This window comes from Vipera berus, assembly GCF_964194415.1.
Source record: "Vipera berus genome assembly, chromosome: 5".
NCBI lineage: Eukaryota > Metazoa > Chordata > Lepidosauria > Squamata > Viperidae > Vipera > Vipera berus.
In genome coordinates this window covers 93,473,627-93,490,980 of record NC_138207.1, presented here as the reverse complement: position 1 = coordinate 93,490,980, position 17,354 = coordinate 93,473,627, and the positions used below count along the sequence as shown (strand labels likewise).

Below are 17,354 nucleotides of genomic sequence, written 5' to 3'. Positions count from 1 at the left end.
TGCCCCATCTCCCTGATGCTTTTCTTCACTTCTCAGCCTTTACTGCCTTTATTAATGTCTCTTTCTTCTCTCCCATACAAATAGGTTGCCACTAGGGCTCATACTGAGCCTTAGGGAAGCTGCCCTATGTGCCCTTTCCACTACTGAGGCCTCCATTTCAAACAGAGTAGGGGACAGAGAACTGTAGAAAACTCCTGGGAACCAGAGCTTCTGAGTTCCTGTTGGCATTTTTGGTGCCCACTGGGAGTTGCAGAAACATGACCACATAAAAGGTAAATATGATTTGACAGGCCTAACATCCAGATCTAGTAAAATCATTCCCAGGACTTAAATATAGGCAAAGAACCAAAGTATTAGTTCAGAACAAGTACCATTTTGCTTTTCTAGCAATAAAAGAAGAGGAAGAGTAGCACTGGATTAAAATATTCATTCTTACTAGAAATTCAAATGAATTAATGTTCTAGGGCAGGGGTCAGCAACCTGAAACAGTGAAAGAGCCACTTGGAACCGGTTCCCTCACAAAAGGAAAAATTGGGAGCCGCAAAAAATGTGTTCACATGCGCGTACATGCGCGCATGCGTAGAACAGCGTTTGACTGAAGAGTGGAGCCAAGGCGAGATATGCACCTACCCTGCATATTTGAATTGATTGGTTGAACTTTTTTAGTCCCACTTTTTTTTTTTTTTTTGGACTGCACATGGCATAGGACTGGGAGCCGCAGGAGACGGCTGAAAGAGCCGCATGGGGCTCCGGAGCCGCGGGTTGCAGACCTGTGTTCTAGGGTATCTTGGTGATGATATTCTTCCTAAGAAGGAAAGGATAGCATAGAACAGGGGTCCCCAATCTATGGGCTGTGGCCTGGCCATGGGCTCTTGGCCAGCAGACCGCAGAAATGGCTGGCCAGGGCATGCACGCATGGGCATGCATTCCCACCAACTCGCTCTAACGCCCACAGCCCTGTTTGCACATGTACACGGGCGCGAACAAGAACACTAGTGGGGGGGCATATATGCCCCATTTGTGTACACGCAAATGGGCCGCTAGCACAAGTGTGTGTGTGTGTGGCCCATCTGCGCATGTGTGAACGGGCCGCTAGCATGGGATGTGTGCACAGCCCATTTGCTTATGTGCGAATGGGTGCTAGCTGCTGTGGGGGTGCATGGCCATTTATGCATGTGCATGCTGCATGTGCAAACGCAGACACTAGTACGGCGCCAGTGGGCGTGATCCTATTTGTGTGAGGAAATGGAAATAAAAGGAACATTTCAAGGAAAGTGCTATGCAATGCAAGATTCTTTTATTTTAAGGCAAGAAAAGTGAATGCAATTTTCTTGTCAGAAACCCCTTCAATCCTTCTTTTGGGGGTCCTGCCATTCTAGTGGGAGGGGGGAGGTTTTTCCTCTACTGAGAGGGGGTATTGTGGATTGTACTTCCTCTGCTTTGTTTCTCCTCCATTTTGATGTATCTCTTTGGGTGTGAAATAGATAATGGAACGAGCTAGGGGCCATCTGCCTTATCTCCAGTCCGTTGCAAGATCCAGTGAAGCACCTAGGAACCTTCCCTTATCAGCTCTGGTTCCCATAACAACTTCGCACCTGTGGATTGGCTAGACACGAACTGGACAGACATCATTACAGTTACATAGGTAAGAATTCAATTGCCTTCAAACCTTCTTTATCTAGATTTTTAAAAATGCCTTGTTGAAGCTGATATCTCTAAGCAAAGAGGATGTGTGACAGGAAAATGGAAAAAATTAAGACGATTATCACTTAAAGCTGCAAATTTCCAGAAAACTAAAAATAATATAAACATGAATGCATCAAAAACATCCAAGCCCTTCTGGTTCAAGGAATTATTATTTGGAAAGACATACATAAATGTCTAGATAACATTACACCAGGATTATTTTTAAATTTCTGCAGAATTCTATTTTTAATTGAGTTTAATATCCATTATTTTTTGTAGTTTAACCTGTTTGATCAAACTGGGAACTTTGGTGCAATAGATACCCCCAAATTTCCCTCAGAAATTGTTATCCAACAGTGATCTTACATTGTTCCTGCGTATCTCTCTATCAGAGGTCTTTTCATAGGGAGGACCTCCATCTTTAATCATTATCTCTTTCCCATTAATCATCTTGGCAGCATGTATCTTAAGTTAAAAGGGAAACTTTTCTGATTTTTATTTTTAATAAAGTGAGGGACACCAAGTAAGGCATCTCCCAAAAAGACAAGGTAGTGAGAATAGAACTACCAAACAGCTACACTAACAGAAGGCATCAGTGGGGTGCAAAATTCAAAAGTGAGGGCTTCTGGAAGAAAGCTGAGCTACTCCCCTCCTTCACTTACTATACTTACATTTAGGGATGATAGTGTATTAGACCCCTTCATGGATTACTGCCTTGTCACGGCAAAGGGGCTTCCATAACTCAATGAAGCTATGAGTTATGCCGTGCAGGGCCACCCAAGACGGACAGGTCATAGCAGAGAGTTCTGACAAAACGTGATCCACTGGAGAAGGAAATGGCAAACCACTCCAGTATCTTTGCCATGAAAACCCCATGGACAGTACCAAAAGGCAAAACGATATGATGCTGGAACATGGGCCCCTCAGGTTGGAAGGCGTCCAATATGCTACTGAGGAAGAGCAGAGGGCTAGTACTAGTAGCGCCAGAAAGAATGAAGTGACTGGCCCAAAGCCGAAAGGACACTCAGCTGTGGGTGCATCTGGTGGTGAAAGGAAAGTCCGATGCTGTAAAGGTTTTTTCTCCATAGGAACCAGGAATGTAAGATCCATGAATCAAGGCAAGCTGGACGTGGTCAAACAAGAGATAACAAGACTGAACATTGACATCTTAGGAATTAGTCAACTAAAATGGACAGGAATGGGTGAATTTAATTCAGATGACCATCAGGTATACTACTGCGGGCAAGAAACCCTCCGAAGAAATGGAGTAGCCTTCATAGTCAATAAAAGAGTAGGAAAATCAATCCTGGGATACAATCCCCAAAATGACAGAATGATCTCAGTGCGAATCCAAGGCAAACCATTTGCCAATTGACTGGGTCTATGAAGCCCTACAGCACCTTATAGAATCAACACCAAAAAATGATGTCCTTATCATCATGAGGGATTGGAATGCTAAAGTAGGAACCCAAAAGATAACTGCAATAATAGGCAAGTTTGGCCTTGGAGTACAAAATGAAGCAGGGCACACACTGATAGAATTTTGTCAAGAGAATACGATGGTCATAGCAAACACTCTTTTCCAACAACCCAAGAGACGGCTCTACACATGGACATCACCAGACGGCCAACACAGAAATCTCATTGACTATGTGCTCTGCAGCTAAAGATGGAGAAGCTCTATACAGTCAGTAAAAACAAGACCAGGAGCTGACTGTGGCTCAGATCATGAGCTTCTCATTGCAAAATTTAGGCTTAAATTGAAGAAAGTAGGGAAAAGCACTAGGCCACTCAGATATGAACTAAATCATATCCCTGATGAATATACAGTAGAGGTGACAGATTTAAGGAATTAGATCTGATAGACAGAGTGCCTGAAGAACTATGGATGGAGGTTTGCAACATTGTACAAGAGGTAGCAACTAAAACCATCCCAAAGAAAAAGAAATGCAAGAAAGCAAAATGGCTATCTGAGGAAGCTTTGCAAATAGCTAAGGAAAGAAGGAAAGCAAAAGGCAAGGGAGAAAGAGAAAGATACACTCAACTGAATGCAGAATTCCAGAGAATAGCTAGAAGAGATAAGAATGTCCTCTTAAATGAACAGTGCAAAGAAATAGAAGAAAACAATAGAATAGGGAGGACCAGAGATCTCTTCAAGAAAATTGGAGATATGAAGGGAATGTTTCATGCAAAGAAGGGCATGATAAAGGACCAAAAGGGCAGGGACCTAACAAAGGCAGAAGAGATTAAGAAAAGGTGGCAAAATTACACAGAAGAAGTATACAAGAACGAGCTTAGCATCCCTGATAACCACGATGGGGTGGCCACTGACCTCGAGCCAGACATCGTAGAATGTGAAGCGAAGTAGGCCTTAGGAAATCTGAGCAACAACAAAGCTAATGGAGGTGACAGTATTCCAGCTGAACTGTTCAAAATCTTAAAAGACAATGCAGTAAAAGTGCTACACTCAATTTGCCAGCAAATTTGGAAAACTCAACAGTGGCCACAGGATTGGAAAATGGTCAGTTTACATTCCAATTCCAAAAAAAGGCAATGCCAAAGAATGCTCAAACTATTGCACCATTGCACTCATTTCATATGCTAGTAAAGTTATGCTTAAAATCCTACAAGCTAGACTCCAGCAGTATGTGGATCGAGAACTTCCAGAAGTAAAGGCAGGATTTCGAAGAGGCAGAGGAACTAGAGATTAAATTGCCAAAATACATTGGATCATGGAGAAAGCTAGGGAGTTCCAGAAAAACATCTACTTCTGCTTCATTGACTATGCTAAAGCCTTTGATAGTGTGGATTTCAACAAATTGTGGCAAGTTCTTAAAGAGATGGGAGTACCAGACCATCTTGTCTCTTAAGAAACCTATATGCAGATCAAGAAGCAACAGTGAGAACTGGACACGGAACCACGGATTGGTTCAAAATTGGGAAAGGAGTCTGGCAAGGCTTTATACTGTCACCCTTCCTATTTAAATTATATGCAGAGCACATCATGAGAAAGGCAGGAGTAGATGAATCAAAAGATAGAATTAAGATTGCCAGGAGAAATATCAACAACCTAAGATATGCAGATGATACCACTCTAATGGCAGAAAGTGAAGAGGAACTAAAGAGCCTCTTAATGTGGGTGAAGAAGGAGAGTGCAAAAGTGGCTTGAAACTCAACATTAAGAAAACCAAGATCATGACATCCGGCCTTCTCAATCCCTGGCAAATAGATGGGGAAGAAATGGAGGTAGTGACAGATTTTATTTTCCGGCGCTCCAAGATCACCGCAGATGGAGACTGCAGCCAAGAAATTAAAAAATGCTTGCTCCTGGGGAGGAAAGCCATGGCAAATCTAGACAGCATACTAAAAAGCAGAGACGTCACCCTGCCAACAAAAGTGCGTATAGTCATAGCTATGGTCTTCCCACTTGCAATGTATGGCAGTGAAAGCTGGACCATAAGAAAGGCTGAGCGCCAAAGAATTGAGGCCTTTGAACTATGGTGCTGGAGAAGACTCCTGCGAGTCCCTTGGACTGCAAGGCGATCAAACCGGTCAGTTCTAGAGGAGATCAACCCTGACTGTTCTTTAGAAGGGCAGATCCTGAAGTTGAAACTCAAATACTTTGGCCACCTAATGAGAAGGAAGGACTCACTGGAGAAGAGACTAATGCTGGGAAAGAATGAGGGCAATAGAAGAAGGGGATGACAGAGAATGAGGTGGCTGGATGGAGTCAGTGAGGCAGTAGGCGTGAGCTTAAATGGACTCCAGAAGATAGTAGAGGACAGGATGGCCTGGAGGAACGTTGTCCATGGGGTCGCAATAGGTCGGACACGACTTCACAACTAACAACAACAACAATACATTAGAAGATTCTGAACTACTTGTACTGAATTATTCAAAATAATTATCCAAAAGCAGGTTTATCAATGCAGGTTTTCATCATTGGTATAAGTGTAAATATAATTTTACCAGTATAGATAATTTTATCTTGCTAAAAAAAATGATATAGTTTTTGTCTGTGATAATTTACAATCATTTTGATCTCACTGCTTTTATTTTTGCACCTAATATTTTTTTAAATAAACTCATACCTTCATTGCATGCCTTAAACTCCAGGCATCATAATAGGTACGTGGCATGAACAATGCAAGGATCAATTCTTCCATATTCCCACTAAGTTCCGACTTCAGGTCTTTAATTAAATCCTGTCCAGTTATCAAAATAAGTATCAGAAGGAAGTATATTCAGAAAACCTTAAACATGTATTTGAACATATACTCAAAACAAAAATTAGCTATAGAAAAATACATTTCAAACAGAAATTTAAGAAAATAATGACTTATTTTACATTTTATATTATTTTATGTTATATTTATATTAGGAGACTCCAATTGTTTAATTATTTTAAAACAATTACTTTCAGTTTTAAGTGTAAAACTTAAATGCAATGTTTTAATTAGTAAAACACAACTGAATAACAATAATAATTTAATGAACATAGTAGCAACATTATTATGAATGGGATGCAATGCATCATACTTACCACAAACAATAGAAGCAAATAACTATAGCAATTAAGAAAACATAAATAAATAAAGCAATGTAAAATATCAACCCATAATGCAGGCAATTCACATATGCCCAACTAAAGTGTCAATTTTCCATTTGCTCACCCCAGTCTAGATTTGCATTTTATCAAAAAGCAATTCACAGCTTATGAAAAATGTCTTGTCTAAAAAGACAACATCTGCTAGATTTCCTTCCTCTGCAGAGGTAGTCCTTGGATTATGATGGCACTAAGCAATGTGGTCATAAAGTGCAATATCACGTGACCGCATTGCACAGCACTGACAATCCCATCACTCCTGGTTACTGTTGTAATTCCAGAAATGTGTGGATCATTAAGTGGGAAGAAATGGGAGCCGCAGGCAAACAGGCTGGTGAATGAGACCTATGGTGAGAGCTACAAGCAGGCAGGGGTGCTCGGGCAGATGCCAAAGTGGGAAAGCAATAACAGCAGGAGCGCTATGTCACCTCCTGCCAACTTCCCCATTGACTTTGCTTCCAAGGAACCAGCAGGGAATATCAGAAATCATGATCACATGCTGCAACAGCTGGAACTTTGAGGACCAATCATAAATATCCCTCATTCAGCACCATCATAACTGTGAACGGATGCTGAATGAGTGATCATAAACTGAGGGCTATCTGCATGTGCCAAGTGAAAGCAGATGTTCACATCCAATTAGCAAAAACACTATTCGGTGGTAATTCATTGTTTACTTCCTTAAAATCAGGTGAAGAATGGAGAATGGATTTACCCATGAAGTATAATTTTTTTTTAATCTGTACATAAATATAACTTGATCTTTTCTTGAGGGCTAAGACCTCAAGAAAATTCCTTGAAAATTGTAGGACATTCAGAGGAGAGACTGTCATTGAACTACTGAGTGTCAATATATTAAACATCATTCCCACAACGTAATGTTCAGTAAAAATATGGATCACACAAAAATGGAAGATCAAACCAAATTTCCTTTAGATCTCTCTTGGCTCCCACAAACAGTCCAAATGTCCTGCCATATTGCTGTTCTTCCTTTGTCAATTACAGGGAATCCTCAACTTATGACCACAACTGAGATCAGAATTTCCATTACCAAGCAAGGTGGTTAAGTAAGTCACACCCAATTTTACAACCTTTTTTGCAACCATTATTAAATGAATTGCTGCAATTATTAAGTGAATTATGTGATTATTAAGCAAATCCAGTTTCCCTTACTGAATTTGCTTGTCAGAAGCTGGCTGGGAAGGTTGTAAATGGTGATCTAATAACTTCGGGATGCTGCAGCTGTCATAAATACATGCCAGTTGCCAAATTTTAATCTTATATCCGTAATGATGCTACAACAGACTTAAGTGCAAGGACCAGCTGTAAGTCACTTTTTCAATGCTGATGTAACTCTGTCATTAAAAAAATAGTTGTAAGTCAAGGTCCAACCATTTTACCTTGCCATACATAGTCTTGAAAGCAGATTTAATTTGTTGCCTCTGATCATTTGAACGGTTGGCAACAACATCAATGATTGCTTGCTCATCCGTACCTTGGAAGCAAGAAAGATATATTAAGTCAATTTTATACCAGAACTATTTGTTCATCTCACCCCTGAAGGTCACGCTTGGTATTTCAAAAGCAAAGTGCTCTCACAAAATGACTGCTAAAACTAGTCAGAAATACCGATTTATCAGGAGATAATCAATCCATCAAACAATATTTATTCGATCAGTGACACTTACTCCCTGACAATAGCAGCAAACATCAGCCTCTAGTTGACCTTTGCCTTTTTTCTGAGCACAGATATATTTCTTGGCCAAGCCACTGGACTACAGCTCCCCTCCATATTTATTTTTTAAAAAACAACTAAGGACCATCCTGTATGTGAATTCCAGCATCCTTCTTAGAATTTTTTTAAAAAAAATATAAATAAAGATAGGTCTTCTTTTTGCAGCACATTCACTTTCCTTTTAAAATTAAAATAATCCAAACTCTTTTTTAAAAAATAAATCCTGTGGGACAGAAAACCAAGAAGGCAGATACCTAAGAAACTGTCCTGGTGACCAAGATAGGCATCTCAGTACAAGGTTTTGCAGTGGGTCTCAGTCAACTCTGACAAAATGTCTGTGCATTTGGATTTTCACAAGTGTATCACAAACAGCACAGATGTCACAGGATTTCTTAAAATGTGTTTTCAGCAGTCCAGACTAAGGGAAAAGGTTTACAAATGTGGAGATGTCAGGGAAAAGTCTGAAAGTCAATGTTCTTTTGCTGAAGTGTATCTTTGACTAAAGGGATGCGGTGGCTAAGGGATGCGGTGGCTCAGTGGGTTAGGACGCTGAACTTGTCGATTGGAAGGTCGGCAGTTTGGTGGGTCGAATCCCGAGTGCCGCGTAGCAGAGTGAGCGCCTGTTACTCGTCCCAGCTTCTGCCCACCTAGCAGTTCGAAAGCACGTAAAAATGCAAGTAGAAAAATAGGGACCACTACGGTGGGAAGGTAACAGCGTTCCGTGCGCCTTTGGTGTCTAGTCATGCTGGCCACATGACCACGGAGACGTCCTCGGACAAGCGCTGGCTCTTCGGCTATGAAACGGAGATGAGCACCGGCCCCTAGAGTCGGAAACGACTAGCACGCATGTGCGGGGGAACCTTGACCTTGACCTTGACCTTGATCTTTGACTAGTATATTATTCTAGCAAACAGATCTATGGAGATTCTCAATCATCCAGATCATGGTCATGCCAAAGATACTTTTTTCAAAAGGCAACTGAACTTTCTTGGGGTTTTTTTCTTTGAAAACATTTTGCTTCTCATCCAAGAAACCTTTTCTGACTGAATGGTAGGGAAGGAAAGAATGTATATTCTTTGTAATCATCTGGTTGTTAGCACTTTAAAGGCCAGTCATTAGCTCTCTGAGAGTCATTTAGGCCATTTGGAGGTTTACTTGTATGCTGAGGATAACCTAAATCAGAGTGCAAATAGGTATGAAAGCTTCTTGGGGCTGCTGAAAGGACTGTGCTATAGACAGGGGATAGTTGGTGAAATATCTTTTCCCCTCTCTTGATCAAGGGTTGTTCAGTTTTAACATAGATGGCCTCTTTGACCTTTCTGCTCTCCTTTTTTTTTTTGTATAAATTTTATTAGTTTTTATGGGGTTAGGAATAAGGTGGGGTTGGGGTTGGGGTTGGGATTTAGGGTTGGGGTTTTTCCAAATAACATTCTCAATATTTAGCAAACTGCATAATGTCTGGGTTCAGATATTTAACAAACAATAATAGATAATAGTTAATTATCATATAAACAATATGTTAATTAATCACTCAATAGCATTCTTCTTGCTAATATATATTCAAAATTACTTATCACATTCATTTCTCTCTAATTCGTCTTTCTAGCCATTGATAGAAATTATCCCATGTTCTAAAGTACACTGAGTCTTCTTTCTCTGTTATATTTAAAGGCAATCTATCCATTTCTGCACACTCTAAAATTTTCTTAATTAGTACTTCTTCAGCTGGTTAGTTTTCATTTTTCCAGTGTTGGGCAAATACAATTCTTGCTGCTGTTAGTACATGTAGTATTAAATATCCGCAATCTTTCTGATAATTAGCTCCTATTATTCCTAACGAAAATAATTCTGGTTTAAAGTTTATTTGTTTTTTAGTCATTTTCTCCAACTGTTTTAACCCATTTTTTTTTATTTAGGGCATGTCCACCAGATATGATAGTAAGTACCTGGTCTTTGTTTGCATTTCCAACAGTTCTTTGAAGTATTTTTAAACATTTTTGCTAATCTCACTGGTGTCATATGCCATCTGTAAAACATTTTATATAAGTTTTCTTTATATGCCACTACTTTACTTAATTTAATATTTCTTTCCCATAACTTTTGCCAATTTTCTAGTTCTATATTACATCCAAAGTTCTTTGCCCATGTTATCATTGTTTCTTTAACTTGTTCTTCCTCCATCTTTAAGTTTAGCAGAAATCTATAGTTTCTTAATCAATTTTTCATCTGTTTTTAGCAGTATCTGATCAAATTCTGTCTGTTCTTTATAACAACTCATTGTTTTAACATCTTTTTCATATCTCGTTTGGATTTGCACACATGGCCACCATGCTAGATCAATATCTTGTTCTTGCAGATCTTGCCTTTCAATTTTCCTTCATTGTCCAAAATATATTTACAAGTCACAACTTTATCATAGTTAATTAAATTTGGGTAAGCAAAAGCTTCCATTGTTGAAAGCCATTCAAGTATCTTAATATAATTTTTTTTCTTTTATTTTTTCCCCTTCTGAAAGAAGGGGTCTTCTTTTTTTAATTGTGAGGTTGGAAGGGGGTGTTTTGGCACTGTCAAACTGCAGAAAAACAAACTGGCGGAACCAAAGACATAAACAGCCCTCACCAGTGCCAAAACACTTCCTTGCAACCTCACAATTCAAAGAAGAGCAGCAACATCCCTAGGAAAAGACCCAAACATCACCATCTTGCTGCCTGATAAAGGAAGATGCAGTTTATCCTGAACAGAGATGACTACAGTGCCAAGGTGAACAGTTTTCCAAAGAACACTGTTATATATGGGACTCTGAAGAGAGATCTTACCAGCAATTATAAGAAAAAAATAATCAATTTCCTGCAACAACTACTGAAGAACAATGCCATTGACAAGCCATAATAGTACTGTCTTTGCCATAGGGAAGTCACTAAATGCATATATGGACTCCCCAGAATCCACAAAGAGGGAACTCCACTCAGACCAATTTTCAGAAGCATCAACTCAGTTACATACAACACTGCAAAACATCTAACCAATTTATTACCTCCTCTGGTCAAAAACACCACCCATCACATCGACAACTCACAGGACTTTATCAGCAAGGTTTGGAAACTAAAACTGTATCCGGATGAAACAATAATTTCCTATTATGTCCCTTCACTCTTCGCCTGCATTCCAACAACTGAAGCTAACACGGTAGTGAAGAAATTACCTCTGCCTGATCAGTACCAATTTTAAATATAATGAAGGTTTCTACAGACAAAATATGGCTGCACCATGGGTTCACCTGTGTCCCTCATTATGGCCAATCTCTACGTGGAAAAGGTAGAAACCAATATTAAATTTCTTCACAGGAATTCCACCCACTCACCAGTATAAGTACAATATATGGATGATACTTGGGTCAAGATTAAACAAAGGAAGTGGAAGCCTTCATCAAACACATCAGCTCTATGGACAGATTAAATTCACATGGGAAGAACTTACGGAAAATAGTCTGGCTTTTCTGGACTGTGCAGTACACATTAAGGAAGACAGAAGTCTCAACACTGAAGTATATAAAAAATCCACACATAGAGATCAGTATTTACATTCTGATTCTCACTACCCACTGGAGCACAAAATGGGAGTGATTAGAAGTCTACACTACTGGTCTGAAAGTTTGCCTGTCAGCAAAGAGGGAAAAGAAAAAGAAGCCTTCAGAACTTGTGGCTATCCCAACTGGACCTCCATGAAATCCAGAAAAAGATCCAGCAGGAACTGCTCCATAAGAGATAAAGAGAACAACAAATGAAGCAACATTGTCATTCCATACGTTGCAGGTAAATCTGACAAGATTAGGAGGATTTTCAACCAACATAATATATGAGCCCAATTTAAACCCAAGAATACATTAAAGCAGAAGCTTTTCCACCCCAAGGATAAAACTCCAAGACACAAACTGAGAAGTGTACATGCAGTGCAATGTAGTGAGACATGTGTGTGCCCATTTGTACATTGGGGAAACAAAACAACCACTTTATAAATGCATGGTACAATACAGGAGAACAAATCCATCAGGACACAATTCAGCAGTCCATCTGCATCTGAAAAATAAAGGTCACTCTTTTCGAAAACAGTAAAATTCACATTCTGGACAGAGAGGACCACCGGTTTGAAAGAGGGGTCAAAGAGGCCATCTACATTAAAACTGAACAGTCCTCGCTCAAAAGAGGGGAAGGGATAAGACACCACCTGTAGAACATAGTCCTTTCAGCAGTCCAAAGAAGCTTCCATATCCATTTACATTCTGATTCAGGTGACTGTGAGGGTACAGATAAATCTCCAAATGGCCTTAACAACTTTCAGAGAGCTAATGACTGACCTTCAACTGCTAACAATGAGATGACTGCAAAGAGCATAAATCCTTCCATTCCCCACCATTCAGACAGAACTGAAGAAGCTTCTTGGATGAGAAGTGAAACATTTTCAAAGAAAAAAACCAAGAAAGTCAGTTGCCTTTTGAAAAGCATCTTTGGTTCTAGCAAACAGGGTTTAACCCAGTTGTTATTTTTATTCACCTATATAGGTCAATGGAGGTAGTGACAGATTTTATTTTCCTGGGCTCCAAGATCACTGCAGATGGGGACTGTAGCCAAGAAATTAAAAGACGCTTGCTCCTGGGGAGGAAAGCCATGGCAAATCTAGACAGCACACTAAAAAGCAGAGACATCACCCTGTCAACAAAAGTGCGTATAGTCAAGGCTATGGTCTTCCCAGTTGCAATGTATGGCAGTGAAAGTTGGACCATAAGAAAGGCTGAGCGCCAAAGAATTGAGGCCTTTGAACTATGGTGCTGGAGAAGACTCCTGCGAGTCCCTTGGACTGCAAGGCGATCAAACCGGTCAGTCCTAGAGGAGATCAATCCTGAGTGCTCTTTAGAAGGCCAGATCCTGAAGCTAAAACTCAAATACTTTGGCCACCTAATGAGAAGGAAGGACTCACTGGAGAAGAGCCTAATGCTGGGAAAGATCGAGGGCAATAGAAGAAGGGGACGACAGAGAATGAGGTGGCTGGATGGAGTCACTGAAGCAGTAGGCGTGAGCTTAAATGGACTCCAGAAGATGGTAGAGGACAGGAAGGCCTGGAGGAATGTTGTCCATAGGGTCGCGATGGGTCGGACACGACTTCACAGCTAACAATAACAACAATAGGTCAATCTGTTCTCAGCATTTTTGTCCTTTGATACTGTTGCCCAATCTCTTATAAAACAAGCTGAACAGTTGAGCCATGAAAGTAGAAAATAATATTGCCAGCAATTCTGTTGCACAATAATTGCATATCATTATTTATAAAAGCAGTAATAAAATATTTAGAGAAAGTGGAAGTAAATCTGTAGCTTTTGGGCTTAAATCTAAATGTAAATACCTCATAAATATTCCAAAATATAAGAGCTCTTACCAAATCCTTTCATAGCCTTGCGCAAAATTTCTGCATCCCTCTCTGCATCAAAGTTAGGAGCTGGTTGAATTGTTCCTTGCATGTTCTGAGTTAATGCTGCAGGCTGCGAATTAAAATCTGCGTTATTACAAAATTTTATTCTTATTAAGAATTTGTTCAATTTTAATAATCAAATATTGATTATTACAGTGTGACAAAGTCAGTGGACCAGTGAAATGCTCTTGATATAAATTACTTGGATTTCAATAAGGCATTTAATAAAGTAGACCACAGCCTATTACTTGATAAGATAGAAAAATGTGGTTGGACAGCATCACCACCAGGTGAATTCGTAACAATTGCACTAAAGTCTCAACTCTACAATGAACCTGGCTGCAGCCATTGTGCTCATTTTAGGTTGCCACAAGAATGGGAGGGGGCGCGGAGGATTTTTACTAATCTAAACATTTTACTGTCCCGTGGAAACCACCACCAGGAGCAAGAGAAGTCTAATTGGTCCAAACAGGAAAGAGCTGTCCAAATTTCCTCCCTTGCCCTAACCCTAACCCCGGATGGAAGAACTTTCTGGCAGATGCTCTGTCTAGAATGCCCCAATATAAGAGCTGCCGAGAGGAGGTCATTATTTCCATCATTCCTCTGCCCCAGTCAGCCTCTCAGGTAACCATGAGAGGCCAAATGCAAAGGAGATCCGATGAATCAGGTAGTCAATTAACACAAAAGCTCAGAAAGGAACTAAAAACAGATTCTTGGTTCAACTACAATAGATCTCTACTGATCTATCAAGATGGTCTAGCCTGGAAGGGCTCTAAACTGTACCTTCCAGAATTCAGGTCCTCCAACATAGTCATGATTCAAAGCAAGCTGGTCATTTTGGATTTTTAAAACTTTGCATTTGGTACGGCAGCAGTTTTGGTGGCCAGGCATATGAAAAAGCATCCTGGCAAGCCTCCTGGTTAAAAGTGGCAGATCCTTCCCAGCCTTGGGAGGAAATAGCCATGGACTTTATTGTAAAATTGCCAGAAAGCAGAGGGAGCAGGATGATCTGGACTGTCATTTATTTTTTCTCGAAGCAAGCTCATTTCATCGCTTGTTCGGGACTCCCATCTGCCCAGAAGCTAGCCAGGTTGTTTTTAAAACACATTTATCGACTCCATGGGGCACTGAAATGGATTATATCAGATAGAGGAATTCAATTTACTGTAAAATTCTGGTAGATCATCAGATCTACCCAGGGGCTTTCACCTGCTTTTCATCTTAGCACGAATGGATCGGCTGAACGTACGAATGCAATGACATAATGATGTTATGTTTATTACCAATAAACTAATTGGGTGGATCTCACGCCTTTCGCTGAGGTGGTGCACAACACTGCACACAGTAGCACTGGATTTATGCCATTTAAAATAGCTACTGGTCAGGATTTTATTCCTGTGCCCGAAAACCCCCAGGAACCTTCTGCTTCTCAAACGTTAGATCAGTGGGTGACCTTTTTTCAAGCGTTTTGGGCCGATGTGAAAAAAACTCTAACCCGGGCTGCAAAGACATACAAGGAACAGGCTAATAAAAAGCGATCTCCCCAGAAACTATTTCATGTGAGGGAGAAGGTTTATCTTTCCACCAAATATCTAAGGTTAAAATTACTGAGTAAGAAATTGGGACCTAAGTTCCTTGGCCCTTTTCCCATAGCCAAAATTATAAATCCTGTGACAGTCCAATTGCAACTCCCACGACTATTAGGGAAAGTTCAACCTGTTTTCCACTGCAGATTGTTAAAGTCGGTCACAGAATTGTCCTTGCAGCCTGTTCCTAAAAAAGCACCTGCCCCATTCTGGTAGAGGGAGAGACTCATTATGAAATCAGACATATTCTTGACTATAGATTGTATAAGGGTAAATTACAAAATTTGGTTCAGTGGAAGGGCTACCCTTTATCGGAAGCTACCTGGGTAAAAAGTGCAGATGTGAAAGCAGACAGGTTGGTTAATAATTTTTATGACAAATATCCACATAAACCAAGGGAGGATTCTTAACTTGCATCTTGTTTCATTTGCAGGACTTGCTTTCTTCCTAGGGGGTCCAACTGTCAACCTGGCTGCAGCCATTTTGCTCATTCTAGGTTGCCACAAGAATGGGAGGGGGTGCGGAGGATTATTATTATTATTTTTTAATCCCATTTATATCCCACCCTTCTCCGAAGACTCAGGGCGGCTTACAATCTAAAGCACAAATCAATGTGCTTAGCAATTTTTACTAGTTTAAACATTTTATTGTCCCATAGGAACCAAGGTCATTTCTTTCTGTTAGAAAGAGAAAACTCGCCAAACTTTTTTATTGGGGAACGTAGCTGATTAAATAGCATTAGGGTAGGAATTTCAACTTTGTAATATTGTTTCTCTTTGCAGGGGACTTCAGACTTGGTTTCACTTTTGACTGTGCCAGTATTATGTAACCAATAAACATGTTTTTTGAGGAATCTTCAAGCCTCAGAGTTCTGATTTGTTTGGTCTTATCTATAGGAACCATGACAGTAGTCCTTACTGGAACTGCATAGGAAGTATGGAGTGGGGTACCCCAAGGCTCTACCTTAGGCCCAGTACTCATCAACATCTTCATCAATGATAGAAGAGGAACTAATCAAATTTGCAGATGATAACAAGTTGGCAGGAACAGACAACACTCCAGACTCAAGATATTGAAGGATCTTAACAGACTTGAACACTGGACACTATCTAATAAAATGAAATTCAATGGTGAAAAAAGTAAGTTTCTACATTTAGGCAAGAAAAACCAAATGCACAGGTATAAAATAGATAGTACCTGGCTCAACAGTAATAACCACGAGACTGCTCTTGGAATCCTAATGGACAATCAGTTAAATATGAGCCAGCAGTGTGCTGCAGCTCCTAAAAAACCCAACATAGCCCTAGACTGCATTAACAGAGGGATAGACTCAAGATCACAGGAAGCATTAGTACCACTTTATAATGGCTTGGTATTATACTTGGAATGTTGCAACCAGTTTTTGTTGCCATGATATAAAAAAGATATTGAGACTCTAGAAAGAGTGCATAGAAGAGTAACAAGAGTGATTAGGGGACTGGAGGTTAAAATATATGAAAAATGGTTGCAGGAATTGCATATGTCTAGTTTAACGAAAAGAAGGACTGGGGTGACATGATAGCAATTTCTAATATTAGAGGGGCTGCCACAAAGAAGAGGGGGCCAACCTATTGTCCAAAGCACCAGAAGGCAACAGAAGAAGCAATGGATGGAATATAATCAAGGAGAGAACCGACCCAGAACTAAGGAAAAATTTCCTGACACAACGATTAATCAGTGGAACGACTTGCCTCCAGAAGTTGGTATAGGATCTACTACTTGAGCAGGGGGTTGAACTAGAAGACCTCTGTTATTCTGTTATTCTGATATTCAGTGCTTTTAGCAAGACAGAGAAAGACAGCCCTACATATTGTCATGAAGCTAATTTATTACAGCTGAACAAATTTTATTTGTATCAAGTACATACTACTGCTAAAATCTGTGGTACATGTAGAGACACACATTGCAACAAAGTAATATAATCAATAAAACACAAATCAGGACTCCCAATACCTATCAACAGTAAGAAAGTATGTACATTTTCCCTGATGCATTTGATTTTTTTATATAAAAAATCATTTAAATCAGATTTTAGATTAACTGCTATAGATTTTTTGTTCTTTTTTGAATTTAAGTTATTAAGAAATTACTTCCCCTTGGTGGTTCTTGAACTGGGGCATTCTAGATAAGGTGCCAGTCAAAAAATTCTTACCCCCTGGAAAATATTTCAAGGTGAAATGAAAATGGTTAAAGTACTGAGCCCACCAAACTTGTTTCAGGGATAATTTGGGGGGGGGCA

The 17,354-nt window shown here is 39.9% G+C and overlaps 1 protein-coding gene and 1 long non-coding RNA gene across 5 annotated transcripts in view; one reads left to right on the top strand and one right to left on the bottom strand.

The window, feature by feature from the left end:
- The window catches only part of ANXA7 (annexin A7), a 45,774-nt gene that overhangs the window by 8,734 nt on the left and 19,686 nt on the right, over positions 1-17,354 (bottom strand). For all 3 annotated transcript variants that reach the window (XM_081329591.1, XM_081329589.1, XM_081329590.1), the window contains exons 6-8: positions 13,458-13,560; positions 7,693-7,787; positions 5,778-5,891 (exon numbers count right to left, since the gene is read on the bottom strand). In XM_081329591.1, coding sequence (XP_081185717.1) covers positions 5,778-5,891; positions 7,693-7,787; positions 13,458-13,560 — 312 coding nt within the window. The remainder of the gene's footprint in view (positions 1-5,777; positions 5,892-7,692; positions 7,788-13,457; positions 13,561-17,354) is intronic.
- Positions 146-16,087, top strand: LOC308669096. 2 transcript variants are annotated; one of them, XR_014026684.1, is made up of 4 exons: positions 146-272; positions 1,485-1,645; positions 7,298-7,359; positions 15,973-16,087. It is a non-coding gene; the product is annotated as an uncharacterized lncRNA (long non-coding RNA). The 2 variants fall into 2 exon arrangements; XR_014026685.1 differs by lacking the exon at positions 15,973-16,087 and adding an exon at positions 15,859-15,895.